General features: G+C 51.2%; 1 protein-coding gene across 1 annotated transcript; it reads right to left on the minus strand.

Annotated features, from left to right (window-relative positions):
- Nucleotides 1-8,814: 8,814 nt before the first annotated feature.
- CBY3 (chibby family member 3) lies at nucleotides 8,815-17,037 on the minus strand. The gene is given in 4 exon segments (XM_058739508.1): nucleotides 8,815-9,095; nucleotides 14,060-14,175; nucleotides 14,919-15,796; nucleotides 16,988-17,037. Coding segments are annotated over 2 exon segments (738 nt in total). The 3' UTR covers nucleotides 8,815-9,095; nucleotides 14,060-14,175; nucleotides 14,919-15,108.
- Nucleotides 17,038-17,255: the final 218 nt, after the last annotated feature.

Genomic DNA, 17,255 nt, shown 5'->3' on the forward strand with positions numbered 1-17,255 from the left:
ACTCCACATTTCCAGTGGTGCAGGAAATGCAGTTTGTAAATGTTTTCCCATAACTTAACTTGTATGTCGAACCCGCCACTCGACAGCAGTGGTGGAAACTTAACTTCAGTTTAGAGCTGTCCCATCTCCCTTGCCTTCCTCTTGGATGTGTCTACATACCGCCTGAATACGAAGGCATTTTAAACTGCAAGACTGTCAGATTTCTGCGTGCATGTCTCTCCTTGCTCCCTCATCTTTTCTACACTGCTCACTCTCTGCCTCCTTTTTCTTTTTTAATGTTTATTTATTTTGAGAGAGAGCACAAGCAGGAGAGGGGCAGAGAGGGAGGGAGAGAGAGAATCCCAAGCAGGCTCTGCACTGTCAGTGCAGGGCCCAACATGGAGCTCGAACCCAGGAACTGTGAGATCATGACCTGAGTGTCAAGAGTCTGACGCTTAACCGACTGAGCCACCCAGGCACCCCACTCTCTGCCTCCTTTGGCTGCCCATTTATTTTGTCCCCATGAACACCCATGGCATTGCCAGAGAGCTCTGAGAAGCAAGACGTCCCCTAGCGGCCACTCCAGTCTTGCTGCAAAGTGCAGTGAGAAGGCCCTTCTGTCCTCTGGCTGTTAAGTATCATATCACCATCGGAATAGCTAAATGCCACTCGAGAATCCCATCATCTCCAATGGCACTAGGAAGCCCCGTTCCGTGGCAGCCTCTCCTGCTGTCAATTCTGGCCCAGAGGGGACAGCCACCAACAGCTTCTAGATGATTCAATGCTGCCTTCACTGTCTCCTCCCCTACTGCCTTAGTGGAGGGAGCATCCTCTAGGCAGCTGCTAAAGAACAGTCAAATGGTGGATCTTCTGGTTTTATGTAATAAAGCCATTTTAACATTCCCACTCCCCTGAGCCTTTGGTTCCCTTCTTTAAAACTCAGCCAAGGCAATGCTGGCATCTCCACCTCATCTGACTGAGGCCACCACGGTGTCCAAACTTCCGGAGTCATCCAGAAGCACCTTAGGACAAGCTCTGGGTGTTCTTGGCAGCACTTTTAAGTCTTCAGTCATGGGAAATGCTCCTGTATCAACCAACTTGCTCGACAATATTCTGTATCCCACCCCCGTCTGGTACCTTCAAGATCCACTCCCTGGGTATGCTTCCCCAGTCCCTGCAGTCAGACCTGTCCTGCAAGTTTTTGGGGGACTGAGCTATTTCCTCCTAGAGTAGGGACTGTGCTTCACTGCAGAGGCCATGCTGAGACCCAATTCTAGTTGTTGGTCTGGAGGCAATGAGCAGAGGTGATCGTGAGAGTGATCAGCCTTATTGCATAAGACATTCACCTCAAGTGAGATCTTTGCATAGCCTCCAGGCAAACTAGACTGTTCTTCTATATCAAGGCAAGGAAGCAGCTACTGCTCAGGGCTCTCAGGCTCAAGATTCTTAGATATATCCACCCAAACAACCCCATGGCAGGCCCAGGCCTCAGGATCCCACCTTCCTCCGCCCCCCGCCCCCCCACCGTCCCCTTCAAGCCCTGACTCTAGCACAAGAAAATTGTTGAGGATCCACTGGTCTGCTCCACAGCTCTGCTGCCTTTATGCTTAAATTGTGGGCCCAGTTTTCAGCACACTTTGCTGAAAAAGTAAGTATGTCTTAATTTTGTTTATTTATTTTTGAGAGAGAGAGAGAGAGAGAGAGCGAGAGCGAGAGAGAGCACGCAAAGGCAGGGAGGGGCAGAGAGAGGGAGACAGAATCCGAAGCAGGCTCCAGGCTCCGAGCTGTCAGCACAGAGCCCGACATGGGGCTCGAACTCACGAACCACAAGATCATGACCTGAGCCGAAATTGGATGCTTAACCGACTGAGTCACACAGGCGCCCCAAGTTAGCATTTATGTTGCCTCGGGAGACTTTCTGGCTTTCATATCATGCCCTCAGTCGAGTGGGCTAACTTGAGTCTTACATGCCTTCTCCAAAGTTTCTAAAGCAGGTTTAGAAAAACTAGCCACCCCTATAATCCTTGTAATTGCAGTTGCCTTCCCATCTTTCAAGGGCCAAAGCTACTTCATAAGCCAAGCTTTCCCTTCAACTTCTCATTCCAATCTACCAAAGGGAAAAGTCTTATGCTTCAGATTAGGGGTTATCACCACCCCAGTGGTGGGAGGTCGCTGTGGCATTCTGAATGGTAGATGAGCCAGTTCTAGATTCCTATCCCTATAGTCTCCCTTCCATTGCTACTTCCTACTGTTTTAGCTTGAATCCCCATGAAAGCAGAGACTGAGTCTAGAACTTGGGGGCAGTTGATATGGTAGGTGAATCCAGGAAATGAGAGGGAGGGAGGAGAATGACACAGGGTAGAAGGAAAATTCAACAAAGTGTATTTTGGCTTCTGTCCCTTATGAGTTGAAGGTTGCCTCAGAAGGCGTTAACTCACCTGCACTCCCAGGCTATGCCTATGGTTGAGAGAGGTCCTGAGGCTTAGGAGAAAGCCCTAAAGCAGAAAAGCAGAGAAACCTACAGTAGACACTTGAAACGAGGCACTGACAGTGTACATGGAGCCGTCTACCATAGCTGTGGCTAAAGTCAGAGGTGGGCTGATAAGATGTAACTAAAAGTTCCAACACATCTAGCACATCTTTCCTGCCTCCTAGGGGATCAGACATCTGGGCCAATGACAAAGGCCAGACACCATCTGCTCCCTGGGATTCAGGTGCCTGGTCCTGTAGACCTTTGTTATGCCCAGAATTCGTGATCCCCAAAGATCACCAGGGAGCCAAGTCTGATGCAAAAGCAAAGAGCCTTTATTCGAGCTAGCTCGAGCTCAATCCCTTACCTGCACCGATGCAGCGGTGAGATGCCAGAGAGCACAAGGTTCAAAAGCACAAAGGTTTTATAGGGATCTAGGGGCAGTTGGTGGGGTAATGGTTGTGGTCTTAGCCAATTGGCTGGGGAAGGGTCAGAGTCCTGTTGCGCAGGTTGCCAGGTGTGGTTTGAACGGGAAGTTTGAATGGGTGAGCGGGAAGTTACTCAAAGGGAGGAGGTGTGGTCTGAGGTTTGAATGGGAATTTCTTTCTGTGGTTTTCCGGGAAAGGGGGCCATGTCAGGGACGTAGTCACTCAAGATGGAGGACACAGAACAAAATGGAGTTGGCCGGCCTAGGTCTGCTCTTTCATTCCCCCCTTGTCATGTAGCTTATGGATCCAATCATGGGACCGGCTGCATTTCTATTTTGTCCTCTTCTGTGATTAGGGGCTTGCACTGAGCACGGAGGACCGTTAGTTGGACGGCCCCTATGCAGTTCCTGACAAACTGGACCAGTCTGTTGATGATAGAGGGTCCGAGGGTTAATAGTAGGAGCAGGATGGTGAGGGGTCCGGCAAGGGCCCAGATGAGGGTAGCTAACCAGGGAGACCAGTTGAACAAAGACTCGTACCAGGACTGAGATTGTTCTCTCTCTAAACTTTTGTTTTTGCAGCCCTTTCCTTATGAGGGCCATAGATTCTTTTACGACCCCCAAGTGATCAACATAGAAGCAACATTCTTCCCCTAGGGCTGCACAGAGTCCTCCTTGCTGCATGAATAATAAGTCTAATCCCCTTCTGTTTTGGAGTACTACTTCTGATAAGGAAGTAAGGGATTCCTGTAAATGAGAAATTGATTTCTCAATTCTATGTCTAAGTCAATGGCTGCCCTTAGGGTTCCGTAGTTTTTGTCCTGGATGACGAGTGAGGATATTCCGGTCCCTGCCCCCGCTAATCCCAGTTCCAAGAGCGCAGCCAGAGTTAGGGTTGTAATAGGCTCTCTCTTACTTCGGGGGTTAGTAGAGCCTAACCTGTTAAGTATTTCTTCCCCCGAATGGTACACTAGCTTGGGGATCAACTGCACGAGTATGCAGAAGCCTTCTTTCGAGGAGTTAAGGACTTGGGAGTGGACGCAGGGAGCGAGGCCGCTGGAACAGGCCCACCATGCATATTCGGGGGGAAGTAGATACACTGTCTCCCTGGGGACTGTTAGGGTTTCATTACAGAGATGTGACTGCCCGGGGGGCACGTGGCGTATGCAGGTGCCCTGCCCTGTTACCGCCTGGAGGATTAGTCTTGCAGTAGCCTGCTGCCATCTGCAGGAGCTAGAGTTGGAGGCTGTTGTATAATTGCCTTTAATGGCAATACCTTTGTAATATGGGGGCCGGACATCTAGACAGAGCAAAAAGGACTTGGTCAGGTCGGGTCTAGAAGTGTTTAGTACCTGGTATGCTCCGACAACTGTGCTCCACAGGGGTCTGTATCAGATAGTAAGTTGTGACCTGGGGCAGGAGATGCGGGTGATGCTCCGGTAGGGACAGGGGATGTGGAGGGCTGTGTGGCCAAGGTCTAGGTGTTTCTGGGAGTGGCTGTCCGGGTGGGGGCAGGTCGGGGAACTAGTACTTGGTTGGGTCCTACCCCTGTGGGGGACTGCTGGGCAAGGGGAGTCGCTTGCATTCGGAGGGTAAATAACGTTCCCTTGTCCTTGGCTCCCAGCCTAACCCAGTCATATATCCTGAGTCCCCAGGTTTTTCCACTCTCCCATCCTGTTGTTTTTTTACCTTGGCTTGTAAAGGATATAACTATGGGATTACCACGCCCCCAGGCATATGGTGGTCGAGGGCCACTGGGCCGCTTTACCACAATGAGATCTCCGGTGCGTGGTGGGGTCCACCAGATGTGCCCCGTCGAGACACATGACCAGGAGGCGCAAAAGTAGTCAGCCGCATCCCCACATGAGCTCGAGGGAGAGTGGCCGGGGCAGACATAGAAATAAAGGTTCTGCGCATGGAATCCGGGGGCATATGGTGACAAGGGGAGCAGAGTTTGGAGGTCTACGCAAAGTTCTGGGAACCAAGTATCCCTGGGGTGGCTCTGGGAAGTCTGATTAAGTATTGTCCCCGAGCTGGTGTCTATGATCTGCCAGGTGATGTTTTGGGGGGCGTGGGGACTCTCGGCAGCATAAGCAGTGACAAGCAGAGCTAACAGAGTTACCAATATCAGGTGGGTCGAATGTGCTGTAACCTGAGCTTGAGCGGGTTGTGTTGGTCCCAATTGACAGCCCATCGCATGACAAAGTCCTTCCGGATCGTGGAGGGGTCCGCTGGCCGAACGTGGGTGTGATGGACCCAGGTCGCAATGCCGTCTACTTTGAGAGCGGTGGGGGTTGTCAGCACCACGATGTAGGGTCCCTTCCAGTGTGGCTCGAGGGTCTCTCGGTGGTGCCTCTTGATGTAGACCCAGTCTCCCGGCCTGTACTGATGAGGTGTCAGCGTCGGGCCAGCCTCATAGATGGCACGGAGGTGCGGCCAAATGTCCTCGAGCACCCTCTGGAGCCCTCTCAAGGAAAGAAAAAGTTCTTGATCTTTAAACTCAGCAAGAAGTTCAGCTCAAAGGTTGGGAATAATAGGGGATGGCCTGCCAAACATGATTTCATAGGGAGTAAAACCCAGGGTGTAAGGAGTGTTCCTAACCCAGTAAAGGGCATACGGTAGGAGAGTCACCCAGTCCCCGCCAGTCTCCATGGTTAATTTGGTAAGGGTCTCTTTTAGGGTTCTTTTCATTCTTTCTACCTGTCCTGAGCTCTGGGGCCTATAAGCACAATGTAATTTCCAGTTTGCCCCCACAGCCTCGGCTACTGCCTGTATTACCTGCGAGATAAAAGCTGGTCCGTTGTCTGATCCTACCATGGCAGGAAAACCATATGTGGGTAAGATGTCTTTTATTAGCTTCTTAGCTACCGTCTGAGCCATTTCATGCTTGGTTGGGTATGCCTCCACCCAGCCAGAGACGGTGTCTGTAAATACTAAGATATTTATAACCATACTTTCCTGGTTTAACTTCAGTGAAGTCGACCTCCCATTGGGCTCCTGGTCTGGTGCCTCTGAGCCTGGTTCCTTTTTTATTTGATGTGGCTCTTGCATTGGTGAGTTGGCAGGTCTTGCAGGCAGATATAACTTGCTCTATTTTGGTGTCCTATTGGTGAATCTGTGTCTGTCCCGCACAAAGCTGCTGCCATCAGTGAACCAAGTAGCCTCGGCATCGGGGAGGGGCCAGTCGGTCAGATCCGTCCGGAATCCATGTACTTGCTCCAGGATCCCCGCACAGTCATGTAGTGGAGCATCTAGGTCAGGGTCGGGCAGCAGGGTTGCAGGATTGAGGGCCGCACTGGGGTGGAACTGCACTCATGGAGGGTTGAGTAGGAGGCTCTAATAATAAGTCATAAGTGTGTTACTCATCCATCTATCAGGAGGCTGTTTCAGTACCCCTTCAATGGCGTGTGGGGTCGTGATCCAGATCTCCTGTCCTAGGGTCAGTTTGTCTGTGTCCTTGACTAGGAGTGCTGTCGCCGCAATAATTCTTAGGCATGGCGGCCAGCCAGCAGCCACTGGGTCTAGCTTATTGGACAGGTAAGCCACCGGGCGGTTCCAAGGGCCTAAGGCTTGAGTTAGGACCCCTTTTGCTATTCCCTTGTGTTCATCTACAAAGAGGTGGAAGGGCTTCGTAATGTCTGGCAGGCCCAGGGCTGGGGCACTTAGGAGGGCCTTTTTCAACTGATTAAAGGCAGTTTCTTCTTTTTCAGTCCATTTAAATGTTTTCCCCTCTTTGGTAGCTTCATATAGGGGCCTGGAGATCTCAGCAAAACCCAGAACCCGGAGGCGGCAGTAGCTGGCAGATCCTAGGAATTCCCTTACTTCCTTTTGGGAGATGGGAGTAGGGATCTTTAGGACAGTTTCTTTTCTGGCATCTGATAACCACTGCTGTCCGCCCTCCAGGATGTATCCCAGGTAACTTACCCTCTCCCTGCATATCTGAGACATCTTCACGGTTGCTCTGTATCCCAAGGCCCCCAGGGTAGCCAGCAGATCCTGAGTCCCTCGCTCACGGTCCTTGGCTGTGTCGGCAGCAATCAGGATGTCATCTACGTACTGTAGGAGGGTGAGGCCAGGGTGCTCCTTTCTGTACTCACCCAGGCCCTCATGTAGTGCCTCGTCGAGGATGGTGGGCGAATTTTTAAACCCCTGAGGCAGCCGTGTCCAGGTGAGTTGCCCGCTGTAGCCCTCCTCTGGATCATGCCACTCGAAGGCGAACAAGGGTTGGCTCTGGGGTGCCAGCGGCAGACTGAAGAAGGTGTCCTTTAAATCTAATACAGTATACAGACCCTGGAGAGTGCCAAGGAGCTCAAGAGAGTATATGGGTTGGGAACAGTTGGGTGTATGTCCGTGACCCTCTTATTTACTTCCCGGAGGTCTTGTACTGGTCGATAGTCATTTGTGTGAGGCTTTTTGACCAGCAGTAGGGGGGTGTTCCAGGCAGATTGGCAAGGACCTAGTCCCCCTAGGCTTCGTAGTCTCCAGATGTGTGGCTGGATCCCCTTCTGGGCCTCCTGAGATATGGGGTATTGTTTGATTCTTACCGGACCTTCTCCTGGCTTGAGCTCTACCAGGACCGGGATCCTGTGAGCGGCTAGTCCTATCCCCCCTGTCTCTGCCCAAACCGAGGGGAATTCTTGTAGCCATCCGTCTATATTATCCTCTCTCAAGAGTGCCTCCTTGTGGAGGTGGTATTCATCCTCTAGTTTCATGGTCAGGACCTGGATGGGGTGGCCCTTGCCATCGGTGACCTGAGGCCCCCCCCTTGTCTGAAAGTTATCTGAGCTCCAATCTTGGTCAGTAAGTCCCGTCCTAACAGCGGGTAGGGGCATTCCGGTATTACCATAAAGGAGTGGGATACCTGTTCCGTCCCCACATTTACCGTTCTTCAGGTAGTCCATGAATACTGGCTCATACCAGTTGCCCCTTGTACCCAGGACTTCTTGCTGGCTAGCTTTCCTTGTGGGATGTGGAGGACCGAATGTTGTGCTCTAGTGTCGATAAGGAAGTCAACCAGGGTCCCCTCCACTTTAAGAGTTACCCTGGGCTCAGGGAGAGGGTCTGAACCCCGACTCCCCTAATCACTCAGTTCATCTAGCTGTAAGACTTTTACTCGATCAGTCTTGCTTCCCTTCCCGCTGGCCTTTTTCGGACAATCTCAGACCCAATGTCCTATCTCCTTGCAGTATGCGCACTGATCTTTCTGCAGCCTCTGCCTACCCACCTTGGTGGTTCCTTTACCTCCTCTTGAGTCGTCCGCCAGCTGCTGGAGACGGTGGTCTCGTTCCTCGGGGAAGTCAGCAGTGGTAGCTAGTAGTATTCCGGCCAGGTCTTGAGTCTGCTTACTGCTGGCAGCCACCATGGCGCGAGCCTGCTTATCCTCAGGAGGCTCCTGATTATTATATACCTTTTTGGCTACCACCAGTAAGTCCAGCAGACTTTTTTTCTCCTAGTCTATCTGTTTTTTGTAATTTTTTCCTAATGTCTATGGCCGATTGGTTTACAAAGGCCATGATAACAGCTGCCTTGCTTTCCAGAGCCTCTGGATCCATGGGGGTATAGGTACAGAATGCCTCCATGATCCGTTCTAAAAAGGCAGCTGGAGATTCATCTTTTTCCTGTTGCACATTTCCTACCTTGGCCAAATTGGTTGGCTTCCTAGCAGCCATTTGGAGACCCCCCATTAGAGTCTGGCAGTAGACCCGGAGCCTCTCCTTACCTTCTGCCATGCTGAAATTCCACTGGGGCCGAGTTAAGGGGAAGGAGGCATCTATCTGAGCCTGGTTGGTGGTGGGATTCCCATCTGCGCCCAGAACTAGTTTTCGGGCCTCACTGAGGATTCTTTCTCTTTCCTCAGTCATGAACAGGACCTGCAAAAGCTTCTGGCAATCGCCCCATGTGGGCTGATGGGTAAAAAGAACGGAGTCTAACAGATCAATAAGCCCTGCCGGTTTCTTGGAAAACTTAGGATTCTGAGCTTTCCAATTGTAGAGGTCACTAGTGGCGAAAGGCCAATAGTGATAGGGCTGATTCCCCTCCACGTCTGGGGGTCTGGTGGCTCGCAGGGGCAGAATAGTGGAGTCGGCGGCGGAGACGGATTGCTCCCTCTGAGCCCTTTGTCTGGTAAAGGGCGGGCTTCCCACTGGAGCGTTTCCGCCTCCTGCTCTCGGAACAGCATCTGTCTCCCCCAGAGGAGGCGGATGGTGTTCTTCCGGCATCCTAGGGGGGTTATATGGGGGAGGAAAAATTAATTCTTCTTCAGTCCCCCCTTGTAGGACAGGATAGAGGGGTGCTGAAAGCTGGGTAAGACTTTTCTTGTTCTCCTTCTTTTCTGTCCCCTGCAAAGCGAGAATGGGTTTTGGCTCCAGAGGGCGTGGGGCTAGGAAGGTCTTAAGCCAAGAGGGTGGGTCTTCTACAAGGTCCTGCCAAGTGATAATGTAAGGGAGCTGATCAGGATGGCCCATCTTAGGCCGAGAGATGATACCCGACTCAGTGGATGGTAGGGAGCTTGAAGGTTCCCTTTGGCGGCCATCTGACATTGAAAGCTGACCACTCGCTAGAACAAAAAACCTGCCACCGACCCTTTCAGACTTCCATACTGAGGTTGTTAGCTCTTCCCCTGACATCCTTAAAGTGATCAATCATAATACTTAGAGGAGTAGTCTGAGTCTGTCCCATAACGTCCGTCCAGTAAGTCCACAGAACAAAACAGAGAAACACAGAAACAGACAAACAGAGGGCCCCTAGAAACTCTTCCAACTCCATGGAAGCAAAACTGAAAGCTAGACAACAGCCTCACACCGACCGGTGGGAGCGACCCACCTCGTCTCAGACCTTTGAGGGGAATCCACATCCCTCCAGAAGGGAGGATCGGAATGTCTTCTAAAACTCCTGGCCCAAGGTCCTCCAGTGCGTCCACTTAGACCGCACCGGGCACTACCAGAATTTCAGAAATGAGCTCACAGAGAAGAGACAGGGAACGAACAGACACTAACCATGGCCAGTCAGGCTCTCTGGGTCGGGGGTCCCTCGGGAGTCTTGGGGATCCCGGACGAGCCCCCAAATGTTATGCTCAGAATTCGTGATCCCCAAAGATCACCAGGGAGCCGAGTCCGATGCAAAAGCAAAGAGCCTTTACTCAAGCTAGCTCGAGCTCAATCCCCTACCTGCACCGATGCAGCGGTGAGATGCCAGGGAGAGAGAGAGCGAGTTTCAAAAGCACAAAGGTTTTATAGGGATCTAGGGGCAGTTGGCAGGGTAATGGTCGTGGCCTTAGCCGATTGGCTGGGGAAGGGTCAGAGTCCCGTTGTGCAGGTTGCCAGGCGTGGTTTGAATGGGAGGTTTGAACGGTGAGCCGGAAGTTACTCAAAGGGAGGAGGTGTGGTCTGAGGTTTGAATGGGAATTTCTTTCTGTGGTTTTCCGGGAAAGGGGGCCATGTCAGGGACATAGTCACTCAAGATGGAGGACACAGAACAAAATGGAGTTGGCCGGCCTAGGTCCGCTCTTTCATGTTCATTCTAGGAATATTTTCAGAGGTCCTAATAAGTGTCATTAAATACTTTTCTACACTGAAATACAGGAGAGAATATAACAGCTCTATGGAGCTTGTGTCCTAGTAGTGGTGGTGGGGTAAGAGGTGGGGGGGAGGAGAAGGACAAGAAAATATACAGCTTATCAAATGGTAACAGGTGTTAGAAAACAAAACAGGAAAGAAGGGTAAGTTGTGCTGGTCTGGTTTCAGCTAGGGAGAACACATGCTCATTTAAATAGAGACATGGTGGGGGGCGGGGAGGGGTGGTCCCTGGGTGGTTCAATAGGTTAAGCGTCTGTCTCTTGACTTCGCTCAAGTCATGATCTGACGGTTCCTAAGATCGAGCCCCACGTTGGGCTCTACGCTGATGGTGCAGAGCCTGATTGGGATTCTCTCTCTTTCCCCCTTTCTCTGGCCCTCCCCTGGTCGCTTTCCCTCTCTCTCAAAATAAATATATAAAACTTTTAAAGGGGCGCCTGGGTGGCGCAGTCGGTTAAGCGTCCGACTTCAGCCAGGTCACGATCTCGCGGTCCGTGAGTTCGAGCCCCGCGTCGGGCTCTGGGCGGATGGCTCGGAGCCTGGAGCCTGTTTCCGATTCTGTGTCTCCCTCTCTCTCTGCCCCTCCCCCGTTCATGCTCTGTCTCTCTCTGTCCCAAAAATAAATAAAAAACGTTGGAAAAAAAAAAAATTTAAAAAAAAAAAAAAAAAAACTTTTAAAAAAAACAATGAAAAAATAGAGTCATCAGGGAAAACTTCACTGAAAAGATGACATTTAAGCAGATACCTAGGGGCTGAGTGGCTCAGCCGGTTAGGCATCTGACTTCAGCTCAGGTCATGATCTCACTGTGAGTTCAAGCCCCATGTTGGGATCTATGCTGACAGCTCGGAGCCTGGAACCTGCTTCAGATTCTGTCTCCATCTCTCTGCCCCTCCCCTGCTTGCTCTCTCTCTCTCTTTCAAATATAAAATAAAAACATAAAAAAAATTTTAAGCGGATACCTGAAGGAAGTGAGAGTAAAATCAGCCAGACACTGAGAGGGAGGGAACGGTGTGAGGGACAAAGCAAATCGGGAGAGTGCAGTGCCCCCCTCCCCCATGCCAGATGAAGACAGTGTTTCAAGGAGGAGGAGGCCTCAACCGCCTGAAATGCTGATCGACCAAGGTGAGGATGGACAATGGGCGAAGGACAAAGCAACATAGCAGGGTGATGGCATCTTGGACAGAGCAGAGCAAAGAGGGAGGGGAGGAACTGAGGACAGTGAATACAGGAAACTTCTTGGAGTTTCATTATAAAGGGAAGCAGAGAAATGGGGCAGTAGCTGGAAAGTAATGTAGGGTCAAGATAAGGAATTTTTTCTTTCCAAGATGGGAGACCTACCAGCTTCTCTACTCCCATTTCCCTTCATCTTTCCTCTTGCTGTAGACAAATCTGCGGCCTCTTTGACCTCCCTCTTCAAGCCCCAAAATATTTTTCTGCAAAGCTCTGATCCCCAGAGTTCTGAGCTGTAGGAGGTGAAAGCCACAAAGAGTCCTTTGTTCAAGCTTTCTGCTCTTGTCACATCCTTCCCTGGGGCAATATACTTGGCTGCCTCAGTCAGGGGCTGAAATTCCATAGCAGGAAGAACAAAGTCAGATATCTCAAAATATCATCCTGCTGCATTTATTTCCGGCCCTTTCTCCACTTGGATGGCCTCTCCCTAAACATGGGGCTCCCTGCCTGCCTGCTGCTCTGGTCTGCCAGCACAGCTACTTTATTGTTAAGTATTTTGATCAAAGCAATATTCCCTAAACTTTAGGCATTCCTGGATCATTGTTATGATTTTAGCTGTTTCCCTACAACTCATGTCGTTTTACTGCATGTTTCTTTTTTTTAATTTTTAAAAAAGGTTTGTTTATTTTTGAAGGAGAAAGAGACAGAGTGTGAGTGGGTGAGGGGCAGAGAGAGAGAGGGAGACACAGAATCCGAAGTAGACTCCAGGCTCCGAGCTGTCAGCACAGAGCCAGACAGGGGGCTCGAACCCACAAACCGTGAGGTCATGACCTGAGCCGAAGTTGGACGCTTAACGGACTGAGCCACCCAAGCACCCCTACTTCATGTTTTTATGTAAAGCACTTTCTTAAAAAAAAATTTTTTTTTTTACTGTGGTAAAATTCGCGTAACACAAAATTCACTGAAGTGTACAATTCAGTGGCTTTTAGAGCATTCAGTGCTGTACAACCATTACCAAACAGTTCCAAAATATTTTTCGTCCCTTTAAAAGGGATCCCTTTGCCTGCTAAGCAGTCACTGCCTCCTCCCAAATCCCACCGCCCCCCCCCCCCCCACCAGCCCTTGGTAACCACCAATCTGCTTCCTGTCTCTCTGGATTTGCCTATTATGGGTATACTATATAAAGAGAATCATATATCTGACCCTTTGAGTCTGGCATCTTTCACTTAGTTTCTCCATTAGCACCTTATTTTGGGCTTGATTTTTTTCTGGTGTTATCATTTTGACTCCCTTTCCATTTCCTTGTCTGTATATATTTTTTCTTCATTATTTTATTTAAATATTTTATTTAAGTAATCTCTACACCCAACATGGGGCTCAAACTCAAAATCTCTGGATCAAGAGCACACACTCTTCTGACTAGGTCAGCCAGGTGCCCCTTTCTTAGTTAAAATTTTTTTTTTAACATTTATTCATTTTTGAGAGACAGAGACAGGGCATGAGCAGGGGAGGGGCAGAGAGAGGGGGAGACACAGAATCAGAAGCAGGCTCCAGGCTCTGAGCTGTCAGCATAGAGCTTGATGCAGGGCTCAAACCCACAAACCATGAGATCCTGACCTGAGCTGAATAAAGTTGGACACCTCACTGACTGAGCAACCAGGCACCCCTTTCTTAATTATTTTAAAAGGAAAATTGATTTCATCATAACTATTTTAAATATTTTTTATTTAATTTACATTAATGTATACACAGAATTACTAAAATACAAAAAAAAGCACTGCCAAAATGTTAGTGTCTAATGACATGTTTTGTGTTGTTTTCCTGATTGAATAAATAAGTCCACATTTTGTACAAAGTAGCTGTTAAGTCGGGCGCCTGGGTAGCTCAGTCTGGCATCTGACTTCGGCTCAGGCCATGATCTGGCAGCGTTCATGAGATAGAGCCCTGCTTCCAGCTCTGTGCTCACAGTGGGGAGCCTGCATCGAATTCTGTCTCCTTCTCTCTCTCTGCCCCTCCCCTGCTCATGCACATGTGTTCTCTCAAAAATAAACATTTAAAATAAACAAAACAAAAACAAACCCACAGAAAAACATCTATCAAAGTAGCTGTTTAGTAATCCCTAGTCTACTGCTGAAGGAAAGTTAGGTGGAGGCAGGACACTCACTTCTCTCACAGGTATTACCTGATCCTAGGGAAAAGGGTCCATGCTCTCAGGTTTCAGTGGTTGCTGAAATGCCCTGTCTACATTCCAGGGAAAAGGTTACAGATTGCAAGGACTGGTGTCACCACCTTTTGTTGTGCGGTTACATCACCCACAAGTACAACACACTCCCTGAAGCACCTTCTACTATACTTTGTGTGTATAGGGGTTGGGGGAAAGCAGACCCCCCATGTCCCTGATCCAAAATGGATCTAGGAGGAGAGCAAAATCAGACACCTACCAGAAGAAAGGAGTGAAGCTCACCAGGAGGTAACAGCCACGATTCAGCTCAAGGCCACTGCTGTAGGACAAAATGAAGGTCCAGGATGGCCAAGTCTCTTTGAGAGCACAGGAAATCTGGATTTTTAATATGAAATTTCCAAATTCTTAAATGTTGGCAACTAGGGGCACCTGGGGGGCTCAGTCGGTTAAGCGACTGACTGGCTCACGTCATGATCTCATTGGTGGGTTGGAGCCCTGCCTCGGCCTCTGTGCTGAAAGCCAGCCAGGAGCCTGCTTCGGATTCTGTGTCTCCCTCTCTGTTTCTCCCCCCTCTCAAAACTAAATAAATATTTTTAAAAATTTTTAATGTTGACAACTAATGCAAAACTTTTAAACAACGCGGGTGGAGCAAATCCTAAATGTGTTACAGGCTTAGCTCTGGAGAGTGCTTGTTTGTACCCCGGGTGAGACAAACCCTTTATTCTACAGAGGAGGAAAGGAGACCTGTAACGGAGAAGCTACCAGCCAAAAGCCACACAGCAGCTGGGAGAGGCTGAGGCCCAGTTTAGAGAAAGCTTCGTAAAATACACATACTCCGGACTCAGGCTGAAACCCTCTGGCCCGCGCCGCTCCTCTAAGCCAGGGGAGCCAAGAGCGAGGTCCCCGACCCTCTCCGCCTGACCGCCTCACCGCACCCTGCATCGCTGAGCTCCCAAGGTTTCACTGTCTCCCCGACTTCGTCCTCCGTTCCTTGGGCCAAGAACGCCACTGCTCACCCCTGCTTGCCATCCTCGCGCCCACTCCACTCCTCCCTCCCCTAGCACTGCCCTGTGCAAGCCTGGCTCCCACCCCGCGTTCCCAGCGGGCCGCACACACACCTTCCTCCACGCCCTATCGCGCCCTCCCGAGACGGGCTGCCGGCTGAGTCACCCGTCCACTAACGCGCACTAAGTGACGGTCCCTACCCGCAGGTCGCGAGCCCGAGCCGACCCCACTTGGCTGCCTACGAAGGCGCCGGGGCCGGCAGCGAGGAGCGAAATGCGCGTGCGCCGCACGGGCTTTATTGCGTCACCGCGACTCCAGAGCGCGCGGCTGGAGCAAGAGCACCGCGTTCGCGCCTTCGCGTTTGCGCATTCTCCTCTGCCAGGAGCGCGCCCCAGACGCCGGGCTGGCCTGGGAATCGAACTTCTTCTCCAGCAGGTGCATGCGCGCTGTGGTCTCAGTCAGCATGTCCATGAGCAGCTCCTGCTGCAGCTTCAGGTAGTTGTTCTCCTCCAGCAACAATTGGCTGTTGACCCCCTGCACCTGCGTCTTCCAGCCCGAGTTGCTGGGTGAGGGCAGCGGCGGTCGCGACCGCCGCGGCTGCCCCTCGGTGGTCCACTGGCCGCCGCGGAACACAAAGGCCTCGTCGCTCAGGCGAGTGCGCGGCGCGCCGTAGCTGAGGCCCAGCTCGGCCTGGCGCGTCCGGTGGTCTAGCAAGTAGAAGGTGGACATGGAGGAGATGCGGCGCAGCGGCGGGCGCCGCGGGGAGAAGCGCTGCGAGAAGTGGTCGGCCCAGAACTGCTGCAGCTGCTCCCACAGGCGGCTGATGTGGCCTGAGCTAAGACACCTGAAGGCCTCCAGGGCGAGGACCGAGTGGACCTTGTGGGGCGCGTGGGTGCCCAGTGCCGAGCCTCAAGGACGTGGGCGACCAGGGCTGCGCCCTTGCCTCTGGAGGCCCTGTGTCCAGAATGATGAAGGCGAGCCAGGGGCACTGCTGGGGAGCAAGAGTCCGGGTGAGCAGCCTGCTTGGACAGGCTGTCCGGTCAAACCGCGAGGATCGGTGGACAGGGCTTAGCTCTGAGGCTGGCACTAGGGTGCTGGTCGCTGAGGAGTCCATTCCTGCACACTGGCACTGACAGCAATCTCCTGAAACTACCTTCTCCAAAGACCACTGTGTGTCAGGCCCAGGAGACAAAATGCGGATGAAGGACCATATCCCTTGCTTTCTGAGCATAGGACAGGCTGCTGGAAGGGATTGCTGTCCCAGGAGAAGGGAACAATAGAGACCGGTACTTAAAAGTTGAGCAGGACTTTGCCATGTGGGTTGAGGGTGGACAGTGGAGAACCTCTAGGCAGAGTGAAGAGCCAGGCACAGCTTGCATGTTCCCCATGTAAGGAAGAGTTTGGAGTAGGGTTTGTGTAGGGGACTCGGCTGGGAATACAAGAGGAAGCTAGAAAGGGGACCAGGGCATAAACTTCATTCTGTGGATAAGAGGGCACTGCTGGATGACAAAGCCAGGGCTAGATCTGGATTCAGGAAAGTATTTGGTAGGATGTCTAAAATAAACAAAGGCATTATTGCCACGTTCAGTTATTTTATAAACTGCTCTGGGCCAGGCTTGGTCTGGGCAGGGGTTCTTAGCCTGTGCCTGCCCTCAAGATGCTACTGGTCCAGCTAGGAACCCAGATGTGTATGTAGGTGACAGTGGTGCATTATGCTCAGTGACATCTTGGGGGCCTGTGCCATGGGCTAGGACCTATGCTTAGGATTCAAAATCATAGAGGTTATGCAGACTACACATGACTTTTCTCCCAAGTAGACTACATCCTCAAGGAAGCTAAAGTCCAGATAACAGACAAGTTTCATTCTCTGTCTCCGCCAGCGCCTATATGTGCTGACTCTATTAAATGGGAAGAGGGCTATGTGTTCTCTTTTAAATTCCTCTTCTCTCCAGGAGGGTGAAAAGGGATAGAACTCTATCATGCCTTCATCAATCCAACACACACTTATTCCTCTCGCACACAGCTGGGCTGAAGGGGTGGTACTACCCCCTAGATCTGGCTCAGGGCATCATCTCTCTGAAAGCCCAAAGAGAGCCTGAGAGGTGCAGCCAGGCCCATGTTTAAGGCTGCGTCTTCCCAGAGGGCCCTTTCCCAGTAATACTCACTGTATGTTGTGCCTCACCTGGAGGATGTGTCGGAGGTGCCAAGCTGCTGTCCCAGGCCTGGTCCCATCCCTGAACCACTAAGCTGCTGTCCACCAGCTATGACTCACAATGCCTCCAGGTTGGGCCAGCCTGGGACAGAAGGGGTGCACACGGTCTAGCTATAAAACAGACCCTGGGCTCTTCCCATATTCAGCAGTTCTTGTCTGCTGTGTTCCAGGCGTGGTTGTACAGAAGTGAAGGAGATGTTCGCTTATCAAACTATAGTGGGGGTGTGTGTGGTGGTGG

The sequence above is a fragment of the Neofelis nebulosa genome, chromosome 1, assembly GCF_028018385.1.
Source record: "Neofelis nebulosa isolate mNeoNeb1 chromosome 1, mNeoNeb1.pri, whole genome shotgun sequence".
NCBI classification, from domain to species: Eukaryota; Metazoa; Chordata; class Mammalia; order Carnivora; family Felidae; genus Neofelis; species Neofelis nebulosa.